The sequence below is a fragment of the Podarcis bocagei genome, assembly GCF_964188305.1.
Source record: "Podarcis bocagei genome assembly, chromosome: 6".
In the NCBI taxonomy this organism is placed as follows: Eukaryota; Metazoa; Chordata; class Lepidosauria; order Squamata; family Lacertidae; genus Podarcis; species Podarcis bocagei.
The window spans coordinates 66,615,292-66,638,184 of NC_138130.1; the positions used below are offsets into that span (position 1 = coordinate 66,615,292).

Here is a 22,893-nt window from a genome sequence, read left to right on the forward strand (position 1 = left end):
GGGGATGTGAACCCTGGTCTCCTAGGGCCTAGTCCAACCCTCTATCCACTACACCACACTGCCTCTCACAACTGTTGGAGCTCACTACTCAGTTGATGCAAAAGAAATCTCCACTTTATGAAGCTCTTTCATAGAGACACGCTTTATAAAAAGGAGTGGGAACTGCCAGATGCAATTCTGTTTAACACTCTGAATAGGCCTCAGCAACTGCACTTTGCATCTCCTTGTTAACTTTCCTTCTGGGAATCCTGTGTTGTTTCTCACTCTGCTGCTGAAAGGTGGGGTGTTTGGCTGGCAGTTTGCTTGAAAATCTGCATGAGTCTGTCTACCTGGCCAGCCAGATAACAGAAGCCGCTTTTGGGTGGATTCCAGCAAGGGAAGTGAAACAACCATGCTATCACTTTCTTTGAGATTGAAAGTGAGACGCTACGGATGATAAGATTTCCCCAGTTGCATTTCATTATTGTGGGCTGACTCTGTCTCACACTCTGCTCTATGGTCTCATTTTGTATGGAAAATTTCTAATTAATTTTGGGAATTGCATGTGCGGAGTTTGTCCTCGTTCATTCATGTTAGTTTCTCTCTATCCACATGATCCATGCCCATAAGCTGTTGTGCACATTGAAACTTTTTTTTAGTTTGTGACTGAACGTGAGTGCACATCATTTGAAAAGCTGGGCTCAGATGAGAGGGAATGTGCATTGCCACATCAGAAAGACATACTCTGTATTAACCTTCTTGAAAGAAGGTTATGATTAAAACAGAAAAGGTAGCGAATAACCCAAGGCAGAGAGAGACATTACTTAAACACAAATAAGATTTATTGAGAAAAGAAAAACAGAAATTCAGGCTTAGAGGAAAATCAAAGAAACATAAATTATCTGTTTCCTAATGACGTATGCTACAATCTTAACTATTTCTACTCTGACACAAGCTCTATTGAGTTTAATGGGACTTATTCCCAGGTAACTGGGGTTAGTTAGCGTTAGCCATGAATTACAATAAACTACTTAAAATGTGTAAAAGTTCACACAAAGTACTGGGTGACAAGTCAGGGGTTGAAAGCTAAGAAGCGCAATCCAGATAAGCAAGAAGGCTCAAACTAGATTTCCAAGGGCAACATTTACAGTTTCAAGATGGCGGTTATTTTGGTTCACCTACCTTTTGAACTGATGCAGATCTGACAGGCAAGTTAGCAGCTTTTACGTTCAATGTGACTATTTATATGGTCAAAGGCGGCCTAAGACCACAGTCTGCAACCACAGTTCTATATCTTGGTCATTAATGAATGATTCTGAAACACTTTATACTTACAGGTTTAGTACTTAGCAAGGGGATGTGTGTTTAGTCGTGGTTTAGGCAGGAAGCAGAGTAAAAGCCTGTTGTATACAGATCTATTTTCAATTTGGGCTGAAACGTTTGCTGTGAACAAGTCAGCAGGGATTGCTTGAAAATAAACTTTTGCTTTTCAATGCATACACTTTTAGTAACTAAACTACAATAAAACATGTTCATATGCCATTATATATACGGAAGATATATCCACTCCAGTCCTGTTGCAAAAGCATAGCTTCAGCTTCTATAGTCTTGGATTAAAAGACTATGGAAACCTGAAGAATGACAAGTCTAGAAACTCATACCAACAGCAGTTTTAATAATGCATCTGCAATAGACATAGACATGGATAATTAATGATCAGGGACAATGCAAGAGGGAAAGTTGGATGATACACAATACAAATGAAACATTGCTTATTTTAATCAGAACAATACAGTACAGTTGGGTCTTAACAAATTACTACATATTATTGTATCTATACATAAAACTCACCCCATTTGCTAGCTTTGTAATGACAATTTGCTGAAAGAGCAGTTTCTCATCATGATGAAGAGGTAAAATGGCCTTTTATTTTTTCATATTTGCGAGATTAAAATTAGTAATTAGGTTTATTTTTTTACATAAGCGCACTTTGAAAGTCTCTGCCTAGCTACTAAATGAACTGCATCTTCTGACAAATGAGATAGCATGTTAAATAGAATTGGGTCTCAGATGATTTCAGAATTCGATTGTCTCTTTTCCCATCATACATGTGTGCTGGGTCACTGGAAGAAATGCATATTTGTTCTCTTAATTCCATTGCATCATCAAACCTCTCACAGAATACAGTCCACAAGATCTGGAAGAACACAGCCGCCATCCCAGCAAACAGAGCTGTCACTCCTCAGTAGACTAGCACTACAACTCCTGACATTCATACACAGTGGTGGTGATAAAGCATTTTCTTTCTCTGAACAAAAAAATAATATGTATACAGTCATACCTCGGGTTAAAGTTGCTTCAGGTTGAGCATTTTCGGGTTGCACTCTGCGGCGACCCAGAAGTAACAGAATGCAATACTTCCAGGTTCCGTCGCTCGCGCATGCGCAGATGCTCAAAATGGCATCACGTGCATGTGCAGAAGTGACGAATCATGGCACGCGCAGATGCACAGACACAGGTTGCGTTCTCTTCAGAATGCGAACGGGGCTCCAGAATGGATCCCGTTCACATCCAGAGGTACCACAGTACATCTATAAGATATTTCTCACCCTGTGGTCTCCAAACTTTCCCAGCTTTCATGCATTGGAGGGGGTTGGACTAGATGACCCTGAGTCCCTTCCAACTCTATGATTCTATGAGTTCTCCCTCTGTCTAAAACTGGGGTGAAGAAGAAGAAGAAGAAGAAGAAGAAGAAGAAGAAGAAGAAGAAGAAGAAGAGGAGGAAGAGGAGGAGGAGGAGGAGGAGTTTGGATTTGATATCCCGCTTTATCACTACCCTAAGGAGTCTCAAAGCCGCTAGCAATCTCCTTTCCCTTCCTCCCCCACAACAAACACTCTGTGAGGTGAGTGAGGCTGAGAGACTTCAGAGAAGTGTGACTAGCCCAAGGTCACCCAGCAGCTGCATGTGGAGGAGCGGGGAATTGAACCCGGTTCACCAGATTACGAGTCTACCACTCTTAACCACTACACCACACTGGCTCTGGATCTCCAGATGTTGTTGGGGTACAATTCCCATAATTCCTGATGGCCATGCTGATGAGATTTGATGCCCAACAACATCAGGAAGCCACACATTCACCAACCCTGGTCTAAAATAAAGAGTTGGTTTTATCTGTACAAGACTTACCAGAGCCAACCCACAGATGTGGTGGGGTTGTGCTTCTGCCTCAGGTGGCAGAAGTACAAGAGGCGGCACCCCATCTGCCCCACCACTTCCACCACCACCAAATTTCAATATGAGAGAGACATTCCAGCATGCAGTGCTACCGCTCGCTGGGTGAGAGGGGGGCATTCCGCTGATGATGGAAGTGGTGGGGCAGGAATGGTGCAGGGGTGTGGCAGGGGCAACAGAGGGGGGACAGGGGACAGCACATTCCCATTTCACCTCACGTGGTGAAATGGGATGATGTGCTGCCCCTGAGACTTCCCTATTTTACCACAGCTCCAATTGACATCTGTGCAGTGATCATGTTGCAAATGGTGGACATTGCTGCTGCTTTCACTGTATAGAGAGAAATTCCACCTAGTCCAGCTTTCTGTTCTCATAGTGTCCAACCAGATGCCTATGAAAGGCCCAGGAAAGTGCTGTTGTGCTCAAGTAATTCTTTCAGGCTCCCCACAGGGATCAGGTTGCACACTACAGGTTGCAAATTACTTTTGTAAGTGTCCCCAAATTTCATGGAGGCTCGATCGCAGTTAAGATCACTTTCAGCATATTTATATTTCAGACTTAAGCTGGTTTATCTGCTAGTCATTCTGCTTCCCCAGAAACCTGATGTTCTATGAAGATGGCCAGAATAATCAGAGAATCCTCAGCACAGTTCTCAGAAGGCTGTGGGGGTGTTAAACTAATATAAAGCCTAATATGTTTGCAAGATATGTATGTCCTTAGACGTTTAGCCAAGCAGTACAACCTCATCTGTCTATAGCCTTATAATTAGAAAAGTCCTAAGGTGCTCAAGAGATGCTCACAGCTAAACTATTTTAGATAAAAATGTGTCCTTCCTGTCTGCAGTGTGGTTCAGTTTTGGTCACTTACCTTGAAAAGTAGAGATATTTAAAAGCATGGGGTTTTCTGTGTTGGGAGCTGCTGCTGTTGCAGTCTCTTTTTCATTCCCAATCGAAAACCCTTGACCTTCTTCTGTGGTTTCTACTGCCTGTGGTTTCTGTAACTCTGGACTTGCAGTTGCTGAGCAAGAAAGCAAAAAGCAGAAAATACAACAACCATGGAAAGTAAATGCTGGGTTAACACAACATTAACATATAAGCATGTTGTAACACCGGAACAAACAAAATTTACTAAGTATAGGGGGAACAGGTTTTAGCATGATTACACAAGGTTTCTGTATACTATGGGGCTCACTCCCAGGTAAGTAGCCTTTTCTGAAGACCATAAATAGAGGATCCAAAATCTGCCTTGGGTCCTTACTGGAGAGGGGAAAAACAGATTAGAAACAACAACAAGATGCTTGGAAAATGTAACTTGTGGGACCTCCTGATAAATACAAAACCAGAGTAGCCTTTTTTGTGAGCATGTAGTTCAATGTAAGCCAGGTCCATAAGAGGGCCAAACTAGATAGGACCTGGGAGAAATGTGTGAAGCATTTCCTAACTGAAAAACATGAATTGCAGGGGTGGGATGCCCCAAATTTTGTCAAACCAGCTGCAGTGGAAGGGGGTGATCAGTTCCCCCATCATAATCTGCTAAAAACCACCCTCTTGTATCTGCTTTTTCCCCTGTAGGGAAATTTTAAGCCAGTTTTGACTGAGAAAACTACTCAAGATAGTAGAGTGTTTTTGCCCTCCTGCTACTGCTCCAATCACATTTGGAGGCAACAAGGGTGCATTAAAGGAAATTGTTGGAAGATACTTGATGTGCCTCCAGCTCAGGTCCAGTTGGACCCTCAGTGTATGTGCTGCACTAGAATAAACCCTTCTGACCACCAACTGTTGCACTTAATTCTCTAGAGGCAGCAGACATGATATTTGAAGTTCCTTCTCTACATGTGTGCATTCCTCACCACTACTCTGCCCCAATATCAGCACTATGCATCACTGCATACACCTGTGGTTAAAAACAGTATCGTCAACCTCAATGAACACTTTCTATTGCAAGCTAACATCTCACACACGGTCTCATTTCAGCTGGTTTTAAACATTTCTGGGGATGAACAAATCCTTACATCAACTACCCTTGCAGCAATCTTTCTTCTATAATTCTACGTTTTGATTTCTAGCAGCTAGCACTGAATACTGTTCAAACTCCTGTACCGAAATTGCTTAGGGCAAATGTCCCAAACAGTTGGAGCACCAGTTGGGAGGGTGTGGAGTGCTGGACTTGGACTAGGGAGAGGTGGGATCAAGTTATTGCCCAGTCTAGGTGGCCCATGAATGCTGCCTGAGCTCCTTGGAAGAAAGGTGGGCTAATGTTTAATATGAATAATAATAAGGAACAACAACAATTTTAAAAAATAGCAACAAGAAGGAGCAGTTGTCATATCAGACCCATTAAAATACCAGTTTGCCCATGTCTTAAGATCTTCTGGAGAGATGCTGTTCCAAGTACTCTCTTTAAAGGAAAAAGAGGGCTTTTTTCTGCAGTGCCTCCTCAACCTTTGAGTGCCTTCTCAAGGGAGACATGACTGGATCTGGCATGACAAGCTCTCCTATTTGCTGTCCTATTTGCTCACACACGTTAGTTTGGGGGAGGGAGGGAGGGAATGGTTTGTTTCTGTTTTTAGCTTTTGAGATATTTGTTTTGTTTCATTTATGTTTTGTTAAGCTGATTTGCTGATTTTAAGGTGTGTTGATAAATTGTCCAAATTAATTATATTCCTATTTTTGGACCTGGCTCTGGAATCTTCTGTTGAAAGACGGTTGAGAAATATTTAAAATAAAAATAAAAACTTAAAAATGAGTCATTGTGAGTCATGATTCACTTATATCTATTGAATTCAGTGGTCTACTCTGAGTCCGCGGCAATCCAATGACAAATAAACAAATAAATAAACAGCGGCTGCAATTTTTCAGTGATTAATTCATTAGACTAATGGATTTTTAAAGTATTTTAATCTACTAAAAGAGTGAATCAGGAAGCATATTTATTTATTTATTTAAATTGGTTCTTTAATGCGAGTTACTTATTAAAACTGTGGGTGGCAAGCAGGAATGCCTCTTCGAAAATGACACTTGCAATGGCATATTGGGGGGCACCCAGCCTGTGGGCCTAATTAGACCTACCATGCCTCCTCATTTGACTTGCAAGGCAGTTTTTGCCCAGTCAAGATCACCAGCTCTACGCCCAATTTATATGACATCACATATGGGGCAGTTCAGGGCATGGCTGGACTGAAAGAGCGGTTGCAACTTACTGGTCCATCTGCAGAGATGGAGGTGGCTGCCCATGGGAGGGAGGGAAGCACCAACTTGCAGAAAATATGGGGTGCCCCCTAAATAATGCTCCACAGAGTTGGAGCATATGGGACCAGCGGTGCAATTTTATACATGTCTACTCAGAAGCAAGCCCCACTGAATTCAGTAAGACTTCCCCCCAGCAAGGTGTGTGTAGGGTTGCCACCTAAAGCACATATGGTGAATCAAGTTGCAGTAATTATAGTAATAAACAGCAGTTCAGATAGAAGACAGTGCTGCCCAATGCGAAGATATGGCCCATTCACTCGCTGAATTAGCTTTGTTTCTCAGAGTAGACCATGACATTACCTTCTGTTCATGATACTGTTATAGGTGGGGGGAATTCCACCCACCCACCCAAAAAACCCCCTAGAAATTAATAAATGGTAGGAGTCTGATGATTTTGGAGTATTGAAGGGAAGATTGGAGGCCTGTGGAAAAGTACAGGCTAAGCTTCCTTCCTGTCACCTGGGATAGAGGCATTAACATGAGAAAAGGTATTGCTGACCCATCTAGGAAGGATCTTGGGCCTGGGCAGATAGGCAGAGGTTGCCATGGTGATGGGGTGTGTATCTGAGGTAGCACACAAAGAGAGTCTTTAGAGAAAGGTGTGCTGGGAAGAAGAAGGGGAGAGCAAAGGGGGAGATCCATCTTGGGCAAGCTGATTGAAGGCTGACTGGGAGAGATGCCTTGCACTCCAGTGCTGCATTGCTGTGGAGAACAAGTAAGAGCTGGACTCCCTCCATGCAGACTGAAGGTGTAAATATGCAAATAAAACAGATTTCTTAAAGCAGGCTCCACTAAAGCTTCAATTCTCCAGAGGAGCTCAAACCATCAGTGAATGCCTGAAACCCCCTGGAATCTTGCTACTGCTTGGCAGAGAGTGGGGGTGCTGCCCAACCTTTGTAAGAATATGCACAATTAATACTTTGTTGGAAAACAGGCAGAACCATCACTTCTTTGAGGTGAGTAGTCTCCAAAACAACCAAAAATCCTTGCTTCCAGAAGCTGATTGGCAGTGCTTCAGAATGTCCTACTTACTAAGTGGCACTGTTCACATGAGTATTCTGCTCACTGAACTGTTAAATGCACTTGGTGGCAGCAGAACGTAGTGTATGAATCACCCCATAATGAATAACAAACTAAACTTGGCAAAGATGCACCGACACGACCTAAATGCAAGCACAGTAAAGAAGCTCTGATAGCTTTCTAGTTTTTTATTTGTCTTTTAACTGGCACGTAAAACCATAAGAACTGTGGAAGAGTCTAGCTAGCTCCAATGAAACAGATTTATGTTATTGTCTATGTATTCTCTTCCATTTATATCCCATCTTTCTTCCACCCTGAATCCAAACATACATGTAGTTGCAGGAAGTCCCCAGTCCAGGAACTGACCAGAACTGAATTTCATATATTAATTTAGGCCTGCTTCACAAATCATGCTAACACAAACTATGTGTGAGTGTGGAGGCTCCCAGAGAGGAGATTGCAGCCACTTTGCTTCTCATCAGTTGTTTGGCTGCTGCACCAAACTGGGAGAGCTAAACCATGATCCTAGGTTTGTACAACACATCAACCCATACCATGGGGTTGGAAAATGATTTCCCCTCAGGCACAACTGGCCCAAGACATTTCCCTCCCCCACGGCATGTAATGCCTTAAAGGAAAATATTATGAAAATGATCTACAGGTGGTACATGACCCCAGTCAAGCTAGCAAAAATCTACCATGTGCCTGACAATAAGTGTTGGAAGTGTAAAGAAACTGAAGGTACTTTCTACCACCTTTGGTGGACATGCCCAAAGATTAAGGCTTTCTGGGAAATGATATATAATGAAATGAAAAAAGTACTTAAATGTACCTTTCCTAAGAGACCAGAGGCCTTTCTCTTGGGCATAGTCGGCCAATTGGTGTTAAAGAAAGATAGAACTTTTTTCCTGTATGCTACGACAGCAGCAAAGTATTGGAAGACACAAGATCTACCCACCTTGGAAGAATGGCAGATGAAAGTGATGGACTATATGACACTGGCTGAGATGACCGGCAGAATCCGTGACCAGGGGAAAGAGACAGCGGAAGAGGATTGGAAGAAATTTAAAATCTATCTTAAAGACTATTGTAAAATTGAGGAATGCTAAAATGTCGAGGTGTTGAGAAAGAAAAGGGAACTACAGCGACATAAGATTAAGTTGAAGGAAAGGTTAAGAGGACATATACTTGACAAAACCACTTAGAAGCTGCTGAAACAATCTTGGAAATTGGGATGCAGAAAGGGGAGGTATGGGGGAGTCCGAGAAATGAGGGTTATGAAAAAAGGTTATGAAATTATACATGTAAGACATTTCCCTCCCCCAACCCCAGCAGCTGCACTATAACTCTAGAACTAGTCTAGAACTGGTTTTAACTAGTCTGAGAGGCATTCTTGTGTACTTGGAAGGTCATAACTGTTGGATGACACACAGCTTTGTTGGTGGCCTTCAGCAGAAACTTAGGTTGCAGTGCAGTGCCAGACTGTGGGAACTGGAGGACCCATGGCCTTCTTCTGTAACATATGGCTTGGCTCATTTCTCTCTGTTGTCTAGAGCTAAGGATTCCCAACAGAATTTGCTTCCTTCTGCTTTATGCTTATGTGGTCTAAATTATATACACCAAACTTGACTCTCACTTATTGGTCTTTGGGCCCCTTTCTTCTTATAGTTCTTTGAACCAACCCCTGAGCTATCTCCAAACCAATTTGTTCCAGACCCGCACACCTTGATTTGCAATAGAAACCTATCACACCAGAACCACCTTTGTTTGTTGTCCTCACACAGTTACCAGGTAGAAAGGTCACACTTTTACGACCTCCTCCTGTCCCGCCCTCAACTGCAACATACAGAGGTCTCTAGCAGTTGGGACTCCACAATCACAGTTCTGGATCCCATGGAAGCCTAAACACATAGAGATTAGTGTACACTGGTTTGGCAGCTGTAATACTCACATTGGTCTTGCTTTCTCCTATAAACTACTGCATAGTCAGCAACATTCTTCCTCCAACTTGCACGCCGTTGTCTTCTTGTTTTCCAGAGAACTTAAACCATATAAAATAAAAAGTGTGGAAATGGTTTTCAGTGAGAACTGAAAGCACACATTACTGGTGCCGTAGTCACTCCTAATATCGCCATAATCTCCTAATTTTATTGCAGGGGTGCAGACACAATCCCATTTCTTCCTTTGCCTTTTCTTTTCTTTCCTTTGCCTTTTCTTTCAGCCTTTGTGAAAAATGGCACAGATTTTAAGGGGAGCTTAGAATAAAGTCTTTCCCCAGAGGTAACTGGCTTTCCATCATATGTATACTGAAGAACCCTCAACCTGTTTTCTTTTTAACAAACTAGCTTAGCACTACTTAAAACATGGCCTGAAATATCCGTTGGCAACTTCCTCTTATCAGGGACCCTATGAAAGTTAAGAGGGCAGGAGGCACATGCAAGAAACGGTGTGGCCATCAATTAATTGCTCACAAACCATCACATGCTCATAGCCTTTCAGTGCTGGCAGGAGGAAAGGCAATGGATCCAATTATTTGTGTTTTCCCTCTTCAGAGGTTGAGTCTTGGTGGCTAGAGATGGGGGAGTTCAGTTCACATTTAAAGGCAAATCTATTAAATTCACAGAAGCAGAATTCACAGGTCCTTCCATCCAAAAAAAAGGTAATGAGACAGGGCAGATGGGCTTGATGATAGTATCTTCACCTCTTAAAAGATATCTACAGTAACTTGTTTTTTAATCAATGCATGCATATACTTGCTATCAATTAAGTTCACAGTCATACCTAGTACACTGTGATTCATGTTTGTTAGTAAGCAAACAATTCAACAATGCCAGCAATTCCAAAGGGGATCTTCAGTTGAAAATGTCTTATTTTAGACTCAAGGATGTGGCTCTCCCTGGCATGTGCCAGAGGGCGGCAGAAGTCTGCATCCTGGTTTTAACTAGTCACAGTTCAGGGGACTGGAAGTGACACACTGCCCTGACACACTCACTGCAGCCTGATAAAAGACGGCTGATCGGTGTGGGAGAGTGTGATAGCTGCAGTAGCAGCAAAACACACACAAAGAGAGGGGGGGACATGGAGAAAGAATTATTGACAAGTGCACAGCAACGAAGGACAGCTAAGAAGCAAGGAGAGAGAGAACCTCTGTCCCAGCGAAGCTGCTAGAAAATAATATTAATTGTGAGTGGGAGTCAGGGGAGAGGAGAAATCTGCAGCTACAGAGACAAAGCAGAGGCAGAGTGAGAGAGATGTGAGAGAACAGCTGTGAAAGAAAAAGAGACAGCTGAGGTTACAAACTTTAGTAGAGAGCCAAGAAAAGCTGGGAGAAGTTGTATGGGCTGATGTAATTGGAAACACCTGTATGAAACCTGGAGCAAGGAACCATTCCAGGTCTCTTAGACCTCCCGTGTGTTGGGGGGGGCACAGGGGCTCTTACATGGAACAGGAATCCTGACACACAATGTGTTGTTATGTCCGAACCAAGAACTGCATTCACTTCAACAAACTACAGTTTAAACTGAGCCAAGATCAGAAACCGCTGTTTCAATAAACCATAGTTTGGCCCAATTCAGATGTAACCAATTATGGTCAGCTTAGCTCAGGAAGCAGATGAAGATCTCTTCCTCTGGTGCGTGTTGGAGGAGGGCAGAGGACAGGAGGATGCTTGAGTCCACCTCTTGAGTAAGCTAACTCCTATTATGCTAAAGTACCGTATATTTTAGCATTATGTCCAAACAGGTGTTATATGCTGACCTCCATCTTGTGGTCTGTGTGTGTCAAAGAGAGAGAGAGAGAGATCCCAGTATGCTTGGCATGCTTGTAAAAAAAAGAAAAAGATTAGGCTGCACATGGATTTTCATGACCATGAGATGAAAAAGGTTTTATTGACAAAGTAAAACAAGGGGTTGCATTAGACAACCATCGGTACCTTTTGAGTGAGTTTCCCCCATTATGGTAAGCAAGGTAAGGCAAGGAAAGATTACCTGGCTTCCTCTTCCATTTTCCAACATGATATATACATGAGCCCAATATAACGAGAAAAGCTGCAACAAGAGCTCCTTCTAAGATGAAGAAGATTAAATGAGGCAAACGTATTGTCTTCTGTGGATTAGGTTCTAAAATTAGAATGCAATTGTAAAAAGAATTACCTATTTTAACTTACTTCTGACAGGTAGTTTTACAAAGAGCTCTGTTTGTACTTTTAATGACATGTGGCACTGTGTAAAACATTAATATTACCCTGTCAATTTATTTAATCATTTCAATTAACTACCTTGCGCTTAACTTTTTCATCAATTAATCTTGTATAATAAATGTTACATGAAGTCAACAGAGCCTATAACTTGACGGGGGCGAGGGCAGCACACAAAACTATGTATTGTCATACAAAATCAGCTTCAGTCTTATACAAGCTTTCCTGGGAATAAGCCCCACTGAACTGAATGGGGCTTACTTCTGAGTAAGTATGCATAAGATTCTAGACATATCCTACCAACTCTACCAATTCTAAAATCTTTTCATAAGGAGCAATCTTAGTTAAAACCAAGTGAATCTGTTATCAGAATCTGTTATCTTAAGTCTTTAAGTCAAGCCACTAGCCCATCCAGTACAGTACCATCTGCTCTGATCCATAGCAGCTTTTAAGACCTCAGAACAATGCCTGCTACTTGATAGCCTTTTAGCAAGGGTCTTTCTGCATGCAGAAGTATGTACTCTACCATGGAACTATGCTTTCTTCCTACAATACGGACAGCTTTGTTAAGTATAATTGTTTAATGTGCATTGAATTGGGGGGGGGGGTCTATAATGTGCCTATATTGCACTGGGTAGCATGACTAGAAATTTCCACTGAAGCTGAAGAAGAGCCTAACAATTGAATCATGAAGTGGGGATGTATCTCTGTTCCTCGATCACAAGATGTTTAGCTCACAGTCATATGAAAAGGATTGTACTGCAGGTCTATGCATATGCTAATCTGTAGGCATCCATCTTGGATGGGGTGCTTTCTTTGTTCCAACTTACTGAAAAGAATGGATGTGTGAATCTCTGTCTCCAGCAAACAGCCTGGAGGCAGCAATGGAGGAGAGACAGAGCTTTGATTTCTAGCTGAGAATACAACATATTTGTAATCTAAGATATTATGGTTTCTGCTGGGAGCAGTGCAAAAAATATGCATCTAACTGAAAGTAACTTTTATTGTTTTAAGCGTCAGTTTTTATTCATCCAGCAGATTACAAATGTGCAATATTAATAGTCTCAATAGGGTTTCCCACTGAAACATAACTTGGTTTTCATTCATCAGGTTCTCCCTTATTACATGAAGCAACACCTAGCACCTGTAATTCCAGGTGCTTTTTGATACACTGTGTAAGGAGGGAAAAATAATCTCTGCTAAACTATGAATATCATTTTGTTTTAGCTGCAAATCAACATTTCTAACAGTTTCATGAAAGTGAATGAACCCAATTTCTGTTGTGCCATTTTAAAGGAACAGTCTACCACACTGTGGGCACATACTTCACAAAAAGTTAAGTGCCTGTAGGTTCTGTTGATTAGAACAGAGCAAGTCAGCCCAATTGGCTTAGCATGGCCTAAAGGTACATAATGTTGGCAAGGGCATTAATAAAAAAATAGTAATATCCTTCTATTCAGTAAAATTACCAATCTTCTTTTATTTGAAGGTAAGTGTTATTGTACTTTACTAAAGTATTTGCAGCAGGCTCTTGTCAAACAGAATGTATGAAAGATATACAGTTACAACAAAATTGCAGTACGTATAACTGTTCCAGTGGTTGGGTTGGCTATTGCACAGATGAACCTTGTAAATACTTGCTACTCATCTTAGAGCATGGGAATGCCCATCTAATACAGTGATACTTCTAGATACGAACAGGATCCGTTCCGGAGCCACGTTCACATCTAGAAGCAAACATAAGTGGCGATGGCACGTCTGCGCACGCGCGCATCACTTTTCGCCACTTCAGCGCATGCGTGTGGTGTCATTTTGAGCGCCTGCGCATGCGCAAGTGGCGAAACCCGGAAGTAACACGCTCCGTTACTTCCGGGTTGCTGCGGAGCATAACTCGAACGCGCTCAACTCGAAGCGTATTCAACCCGAAGTATGACTGTACTCACGTGTAAGTTCCAGTTGAATTGTGTGACTGTACTGATACACAGCATCCTTGGTAAACACTTCTGCTGTGTACTGTCCGATATCCTGCACATGAGTGGGACACAAGCTCAAGCTGCCATTGTTAAGTATAAGACATCTCTTGCTGTCGTCTATGCAAGTTGTAATATTCTGGCTGTCCACCTTTCCTATTGTGATATTGCCCTTCTTCCAAATCACATCATGAAGGTGGATGGCTTGTTTCGTGATCTTCATCTCAAGGAGCATACAATCACCAAGTGTTCCTTTGGTGAGACTAAGCTGCAGTTTGGATTCTGAACACAGAGCAAAAATATAGTGGACATACAGTTTACTTCGATCCTCAAAAATGTGTGCATTAAGTAGATTTGAAAGAATTTTGAAAACTGTTATTTCACTGAATTAAAGTATTTCAATTTCAGGGGCGCATTTCAAATTTCAGCCATGAAACTGAAAGCAAAGTAGTAAATGCAACTCTCAGGGAGCTATTCAATTTGAAAATTATACTAGAACGCCTTTTAGCTGCATAATGTAACTTTTCTGCCCTCTCCCCTCCCCATGTTCCCTAAATCTGCTCCTAAATGTGTTCCTCTAACTCTCTAGCTGTTCTGGTTATTATACAGCCGAATGCTGCAAATGCATGGCACTTATTTTATAGGAATAACACACAGTCCCTCAGAGGGCCTATCTGATACTTACGTGTAAGCAGCAGTTCCTTTCCGTTTCTGTATTGAATGCGTCCATCCTCAGTATATGCTGCCACTGTATAATGCCCAATATCATCCAACTGGGTGGGACACAAGCTCAAGGTGCCATTGTTATAGATAAAACATCTTTTGCTATGGATTGTACAGTTTGCTTCATTCTGACCATTGATCATCATCCCAATCAAGGCATTGCCTTTCTTCCAAATCACATTGTGAATGTGGATTGCTGGGTTCCTGTTCTCCAGATCAAGGAGAATACAATCACCAAGTGTTCCATTGATGAGGCTATCCGCTTTGGATCCTAAGCATGTCAATAAGATGCAATGGGAAGACATTTAATTCATTAACACCCAAATTGAACAAAGCATACCAATTCATAAAACTGTGATTTCATGAAATCAAAATGTTCAGATTTCAAGAGGACATCTAAAAATTTCAGACTCAAAACACAGCACAAAAGCAAATTCAAATCTCCATAGTAAGACATGGCTGGTAGAATTCATTTCCCAGCTGTAATCAACATAATTTCACACTTTTTCAGAAGTGAAATATGACAGCTTTTAACACAGAACATCCATTTTTAGCATTCTTATCTGACATAATAAATCCCAGGAACGTTTATACCCAATATATCTTTTGTTTCTTTCTTTGTTTAAAATATTTTATCTCACTCTTCAATTACTCCAGGGTGGTTTACAAATTGGTCTTAAAATAGTAAAGCGCCAATAATTAATATCTATCCTTTCATTGTAAGTAGTTGCAGCACCACCAGGTTTTATCCAATTGGATTAAAAGAAACCGGGAGTGGATTGTTCAAAATGGTGGGTGTAGAATGCCCTCCTGAATCCAGTAATTGTGTCACTGGCTGCTTCTTCCAAACAGTCACTGCATGCTGAAATAGTCAACCCAGACTCAAGTTATTCCAAGCTTACTGGTGTGCCAGTATGGTGGGTCCACCCCTATAAAATGCTGAAATCCCATTAGTATGCAGTGCTGCCCCATGGAGGCTGCAACTGTCATGGTTGGACACAACTACCTATCTACATGCTCATCTGATCATGCCATAAATAAGTTTGACCATGATTCCCCTCTCTCAGTAAAACATGTATAGAAAAAGGGGCATGAGCTCTGGCAAATCCTCTTTACCACCTGGTTAGTCACATGACTGTGTGTGCACAGTGGGACATAGCCAGCCACTGTTCCTGCAGTACACTGAATTTTACATCCAAGAAGAGTTCTATGATAAAAGAGGTTTGCGAAATTTCAAGATGTTGGAAATGGACAAGAGCTGTCTCAGCTAAAGAGACAGGTAAAAATACTCAAAGTAAATAAATAATAGGCCATTAAGTCTAACTCCTTGCCACTGGTCATGATTCTCCACACACTAGCATCCTGACCCCTGAGCAGTCCTGACCCCTGAGCTGACAACAAGCAGAGAACAGACTCAAAATGGACAAAGAGATAAATATCTAAAATGTTGTTAAACAAGCTATATGCTCTCTGTAACATGTTCCCTTTTCCAGGCAGTCTCACCAGAGTATTGACTTTCGCGTGGAAAATCAGCAGATTCAACCAAAGCCTTATTTGCTCGCATGCCATCACCAAAAACTGGACCAGAAATATAAAAATAATAACATTAAGAAAAGCTGCATATCAAATGGTTCTTTCCACCATATGAATAGATAACCATAAATAATACAATAATCTTAAGGCAGAAATGTATTAGTTTTAGTGAGGCATCAGGCATAAGCCTGCATTTTATTAATGTTTGATCAGGACTTGTATATTAAAGAGAGAGCTTAGATTTTCAAAAGTTTCATGCCAGGCAAGAAGGCTAGCTGCTTAAGAAAACACTGACAGTGTTTTCTTCCTAGACAAGGGGCCCCTTTGATTGATAGCAGAAAACAATTCTCAAAGTCGTAAAAGCTGAAATACAGGCTAAGAACGAGGACACTGACCCTACATGTTATAGAAGATAAAAAAGGCAGAGATAAACATGATTAGGAATGAGTAAATAGTAAAATAATGCCAATGTGCCTCCCAGTAAAATGAGCCAGATCTTCTTTCCAAGGTTAAAAAGGCCAAGACCAAATGGAGAAGCATCTAGCTGGCAGAAATTTTGGGAAGTCTTTTAAAGCTGTTTCTTTCTTAAACTGAGAGAGTTTGAGGGCAATAAATGTTGGGAAAAGATAATGGGAAAAGCAGCTGGCTGAAGCAGCTGGCTGAAGGGGGGGATGTAAACTAAAGAGGTTTCTTCTGAAACTGTTTTAAACTGAGTTCCTTTTTACAAAGACCTTATCCTTTTTAAGAGGCTACCTGTGTTGTGTATTAAGTGTATTGGCATAGATGTAATTATGCAAAGGATTTAAGAAATGCTAGATTTCATATAGTTGTAAGAGTTGTATTTTGAAATTAAGTCAGCCACCAGTCTAGCCCCCCTGCCAGACAAAGAGACGCCATCCAAGCAGTCCTGATATATTGGCTGTCAGACATTTGTTTGGAAACCTTCAAATGAAGGAGATCTTTCAATGTTGATGTGAAACTCAAGATCCTTGACATATGTTTAAGATAAAAATTTAAGATTAACCATTTGTTTTAGAAGGCAATAGGGCAAGGAGGGCAAGAGGTGAGCTGGTAATTAAGATTCCTTGTTGAGACACATGTAAGATATATTACTACTTATTTGTCATTTATAGATGTAACAATATATAGCTCTTTGTGTTCCATATAAGGACAGGAGGATATGGGTGTATCTTTTAGGATTGGATATAGCAATCAGCCAATAGGAAATCCAACCAGGCTGATTGGACAGAGGCAGCCACAGGAGGAGCAAAGGGGGCTGGATTAAGGGAATATAAGGGCTGGCCATAATGGCAGGAGGCCAGGCCAGAGCTTGGTAACCATATACCACTGTGCCTCTCATTTATTTGTCTGACAAATAAATAATTATTTTAATTTCTCTATTGCTGCGTTGAATATTTCATTCCAGCTAAGCGTTAACCACAAGCAGGGTGCTACATTTTATGGTGCTCCTGTGACTCGGATAAGTGGTCTGCTGGAACGCAGCCCCTTCGCCCTATTGGGCAGGGTACAAGAGAGAGGATCTCTAAACTGCTTACCCAAGCGCGCACTGGTAAATTTTTCCAGGGGGAACGCAGAAGTCTCGTCTGTCTGATACCCTGCTCACTGGCGGCGACGGACCGGGGGGGAAACGGAACCAACCAAGGGTAAGTGCACAAAGGGATTTTTGGCCCTCCAATTAATTGGGAGGAAGAGAAGTCTTGATCAAACTTCTGCGTCTCAGTAAGTGGGAACTGAGTACGCTAGGTGGTTGGGTACATCAGGTGGTGATCTGGTGTAGGGAAAAGGAAAGTTGGGAGGTAGAGTGTGTGGTGAAGTATCTAGCGCATTGTATGTGTGAGAAAGTACAGAGCAATCTGTAGCTGACCTGAGTGTGGAGTGGGCAGTACTTCGGTTCCTGGTAAGGCGACTTCACCAGGCAAGGAAACCCACGAAGCGTGTGTGTGAGTGACTGAGTGGATACTTCACAGGGCCATACAATGGGAGTTGGGGGTTCAAAAGGGGAAAATACACCTCTTGAATGTATGTTAAATAATTTTAAGAAAGCCTTCTCAGGGGCATATGGAGTCAAAATGACGCCAGAGCGCCTGAGAACGTTATGTGAATTAGAGTGGCCAAAGCAAAATACTGAATGGCCATCTCAAGGAACCTTTGATATAAATTTAGTAAGCAAACTTTGGTCTAACATCGCCAAAGAAATTGGAGGGTGCCCAGAACAATTTTCATATATAGATTCCTGGCTGAGCACATTAAATAAAAATCCTCCATGGATAAGGGAATGCAAAGTCCAACGATGCAAATTATTGGCTGTAAAAGCCGAAGCTAGGAAAGGAATCTTGCCAAATAAACTCAAACCCATTTTTGAGGGACCAGAAGAAGAGCTGCTTCCACCTCCACCCTATGCTCCACATCGAAGGGAGCCTAATCCAAACACTCCACCAGTTGTAACCCCAAGGCAAGAAAGTGGAATGAATAATGGGGCTGGAGTCACAGAACTTGATTCCTTGATAGATTATGATAAATATCTTCAGGAGGCATTGGAGGCCTATAATAAAGCCCAAGCAGAAGCGGTTATTCCATCTGTGAGTCCCAGTAGAACTCCATCTACAGTCTCTTTTAGTGGAACAACTGATTGCCTACCCCAAACCCCTGTACATCCAAGTCCTAGAGAATTATTACAGAAGTTACAGGGAGACCTTAATCGGTCAGCAAGCAATACAGCCAGGCGTATAAGGCTGCTAAAAGAACGCCTTGGGACAAATACCATCCCCTATGATTTGAGGCCCCTAGAGCAAAGCGAAGAGAAAGATCACGTAGTAGCCCCTCTCAGAAGAGTATTTGATGCACTTGAGGAGCCTGTGCTGGTTAACGGGCAACTCGGACCACGGCCACCTCGAACTTCGACCCTCCAGTACATTCCATTCACAACTACGGATCTGATGAATTGGAAAACACACACCCCATCTTTCGCAGAAAAACCTCAGGCTATGATGGACTTGGTGACTTCAATAATAAATACTCATAGTCCTACTTGGACAGATTGCCGCCAGCTCCTGAATACTCTGTTCACCACTGAGGAAAGGAGAGACATAATTGAAAAGGCACAGATATATTTGCGTGAGCAGGCCAGAGTGGGAAATATTTATAATATTGACCGTCATCTCCAAGACAACTTCCCCTTGGAAGATCCTAATTGGGATCCAAACAATGTAATTCACCTGGCCAGACTTACCACCTACCGCCAGATGCTTGTGCAAGGTATCCGCAGGGCATGCCAGAAGCCCACTAATATGTCTAAAGTCTCAGAAGTAGAACAGAAACCAAATGAGAGTCCAGGAGACTTTTTAGAGAGGCTGCAAGAAGCCTATCGTATATGGACTCCTTTTGACCCTGAAGCCCCTGAAAACAGCAGAATGATTACTGCTACATTCGTGGCCCAGTGCGCTTCTGACATTCGTAAGAAAATTCAGAAATCAGAAGGATGGGAAGGGATGCTGATGAGCCAAATTATGGCCATTGCACGCCGAGTTTATCGGAATAGGGATGAGGCTGAGAAGCAAGAGAAGAAGAAGTGGCAGAAGGAAAAGATGGTAATGCTAGCCACAGCAGTGAAGCAAGACTACCGCCCCTTAAATGGAGGAAGAGGGCGGGGAAGGAATCCACCACTGGGAAGGAATCAATGTGCAAATTGCAAGAAGGAGGGTCATTGGAAGCGGGAGTGTCCTGAACCCCTGAGGTTGGAAGAAGTACGCCCAGGCCCAGGCCCAGGCTCCGGCCCAAGAAACCAGGGACGGGGACGGGGAATGATCCGAGATGGAAGATATCAGAGACCTGGACAAGGACGGAGTAGGGACAATGTCATTGGACTGGCAGAGGAGGATTTTACCCAAGACTAGGAACGACCGGACTCCATAAAGTTAGGCTTCCAGGAGCCCACGGTCACGATTCAATTAGGAAGCCATTTAATAGACTTTATGATTGATACTGGGGCTGAATACTCAGTACTCCCAGAACTATTGCAGAAAAAGGCATCCAAAAGTGTAGTCATTAAAAGTGCCACTGGTCAGTCAGCTAAGAGGTCTTTCCTCCAACCTTTGGAATGCCAGATTGGGGGACATCGTTTAACCCATCAATTTTTGTATATACCTGAGTGTCCAATACCTCTCTTAGGTAGAGATATGGTGTCCAAATTGCAGGCCCAAATCACCTTCACTCCTCGAGGTCCAGAAATGAAACTGCCATCAAAGGCAGCAGGAATAATTTCCCTCTCAGTACCTAAGGAACAATCATGGCGCCTAATGTCAGCCCTGCAAGTCCAACCCACATTGGATACAGAGTTAAACAAGCTCCTCCGAACTCTACAGGTGCCACCAGGAGTATGGGCCGAAAATAGCCCCCCAGGAATGGCTAAGAATATAGCTCCAATTGTAGTAACCTTAAAACCTATGGCTACCCCTGTATCTGTAAAGCAATATCCTTTACCCCGGCGAGCAGCAGAGGGCATCCAGAAACATTTGGACCGCTTATTAAAATATGGTCTGCTTAAGCCCTGCCAATCAGAATGGAACACACCCCTTTTGCCTGTTCGAAAACCTGGGACAGATGAATACAGGCCAGTGCAGGACTTGAGGCTCGTAAACCAGGCTATCGAGACCTTGCACCCAAATGTACCAAACCCATACACCCTGCTGAGTTTGATCCCACCAGAAGCAACATTTTTTACTGTATTGGACTTGAAAGATGCATTCTTCTGTTGCCGGCTGGCACCACAGAGCCAACCTATATTTGCCTTCCAGTGGGAAGACCCTTTGACAGGAACAAAAGGCCAGCTAACCTGGACAAGATTGCCCCAGGGATTCAAAAATTCCCCAACTTTATTTGGCACTGCCTTGGCGAAGGATCTAACAAGTTACCCCTCAATACCTGGAGAAAAGGTGGTTCTGCAATATGTAGATGACCTTATACTAGCAGCAAAGGATTTTGACACCTGTAAAGAAGGTACAGAGGAACTGCTCCACTTGCTCTGGGAAGCTGGCTACCGAGTTTCCCAGAAAAAGGCACAGTTATGTTTAGAAAAGGTCAAATATTTGGGCTTTGACATCTCACACCAACAACGAGCATTGAGGCCAGAGAGGAAAGAAGCTATTTGCCTTATCAAGGAACCTACCACAAGGAAACAACTCAGAGGATTCCTGGGAACAGCAGGGTTTTGTAGACTATGGATACCTGATTTCAGCAGTCTGGCCAAACCCTTACATGAAAGCACTCGAGGTGCAGAAAAGGACCCATTCGTATGGGGACCTGAGCAGCAACAAGCCTTTTTAGTTATTAAACAACGACTTATGGAGGCCCCAGCCCTTGGACTGCCTAATTCGGAAAAACCCTTTCAGCTGTATGTACATGAACAGAATGGGATTGCAGCGGCAGTCCTGACCCAGAGATTAGGAAGTTGGAACCGTCCAGTAGCTTATTTGTCAAAACAATTGGACTCAGTAGCAAAAGGATGGCCTCCATGCCTAAGGGCAGTAGCGGCCACTGCAAGCCTTGTCAAAGAAGCTGATAAATTTACCTTCGGCCAGACAATGTATGTGAATGTACCTCATGCCGTTCTGACGCTCATGGAATATAAGGGTAGTTATTGGCTAACGAACCCAAGGATGGCTAGGTACCAAGGCCTATTGTGTGAAAATCCCAGGATTCATCTACGAGTAGTGAATATGCTCAATCCAGCGACTTTGCTGCCCCTACCAGAGGTAGATGATGAAGAATCACATGATTGTCTCCAAGTAATGGATGAAGTTTATTCCAGTAGACCCGATCTGAAAGATGAACCATTGAAAAATCCAGATGTTGTGTATTATACTGATGGTAGCAGTTACCTGCATGAAGGTGCCAGACGAGCAGGATATGCTGTGGTCACCAATGAGGAAGTTGTGGAAGCTGAAGCTTTGCCTGCTGGCACCTCAGCACAAAAAGCTGAACTTATAGGTTTAACTAGAGCTCTGCAATTGGCAGCCGGATGTAAGGCAAACATCTATACTGATTCTAAATATGCCTTCTTAACCCTGCATGCACATGGTGCTCTATGGAAAGAAAGAGGTCTAATAGGAGCCCACGGGAAGGCCTTGAAATATGGACCTGAAGTAGAAATCCTGTTAGAAGCAGTATGGGCTCCAGAACAGATTGCTGTAATGCACTGCAAAGGTCATGGACGAGGAAGGGATCCAATAACCAGAGGAAATCATGCTGCTGACAAAGCAGCCCGAGAGGCAGCCCAAAAGCCTGTGGGAGGATTTATAGCAGCCCTCATACCAGAGGTAGTTCCAGAAGAAGTTAAACCTCACTATACCCCAGAAGAGAGGAAGTGGGCTGAACAGGAAGGAGCAGTTGTGAAGGACGGTTGGATGATCCTGCCGGACAATAGGATTTATGTACCTCATCATCTAGCAGGCACAATTGTAAGAAATTATCATGAATCTACTCACCTTGGCGGTACTGCAACCAGAGAGAGTCTCAGTCGGAAGTTGTATATTATTAACCTATCACAATTAGCAACTTGCATTTCACAGAAATGTGTTCTTTGTGCTAAAAACAATCCCAGGCAGGGACCGGTACAACCTCCTGGAATCCAACATGTGGGATATGTCCCCATGGAAAGCCTAATTGTGGACTTCACAGAGCTGGTCCCTTCTAAGGGATTCAAGTATCTCCTTGTGTTTGTAGATACTTTTACCGGATGGGTTGAAGCTTTTCCCACCCGAACTGAAAAGGCACGAGAGGTAACTAAGAGACTCCTCACTGAATTGATCCCGAGGTTTGGGTTACCTAGATGCATTGGAAGTGATAATGGGCCAGCGTTCATTGATCAAGTAGTACAAGAAGTATGTCGAGTCCTACAAGTGAAATGGAGACTGCATGCAGCCTATAGGCCTCAGAGTTCAGGGAAAACTGAAAGAATGAATCGGACTCTGAAAA

At 42.7% G+C, this 22,893-nt stretch overlaps 1 protein-coding gene across 4 annotated transcripts in view; it reads right to left on the reverse strand.

Annotated features, from left to right (window-relative positions):
- Positions 1-803: 803 nt before the first annotated feature.
- Positions 804-22,893, reverse strand: part of LOC308590007 (uncharacterized protein) — a 28,134-nt gene continuing 6,044 nt past the window's right edge. The window contains exons 2-8 of one of the 4 annotated variants that reach the window (XM_081199667.1): positions 15,871-15,945; positions 14,330-14,638; positions 13,618-13,926; positions 11,466-11,543; positions 9,431-9,520; positions 4,079-4,228; positions 804-2,287 (exon numbers count right to left, since the gene is read on the reverse strand). In XM_081199667.1, the coding sequence (XP_081055793.1) occupies positions 2,154-2,287; positions 4,079-4,228; positions 9,431-9,520; positions 11,466-11,543; positions 13,618-13,926; positions 14,330-14,638; positions 15,871-15,945 (1,145 nt within the window). In that variant the 3' untranslated portion in view covers positions 804-2,153. Of the gene's footprint in view, positions 2,288-4,078; positions 4,229-9,430; positions 9,521-11,465; positions 11,598-13,617; positions 13,927-14,329; positions 14,639-15,870; positions 15,946-22,893 lie in introns of all 4 variants that reach the window. The other 3 variants (XM_081199668.1, XM_081199666.1, XM_081199669.1) reach the window with 3 other exon arrangements.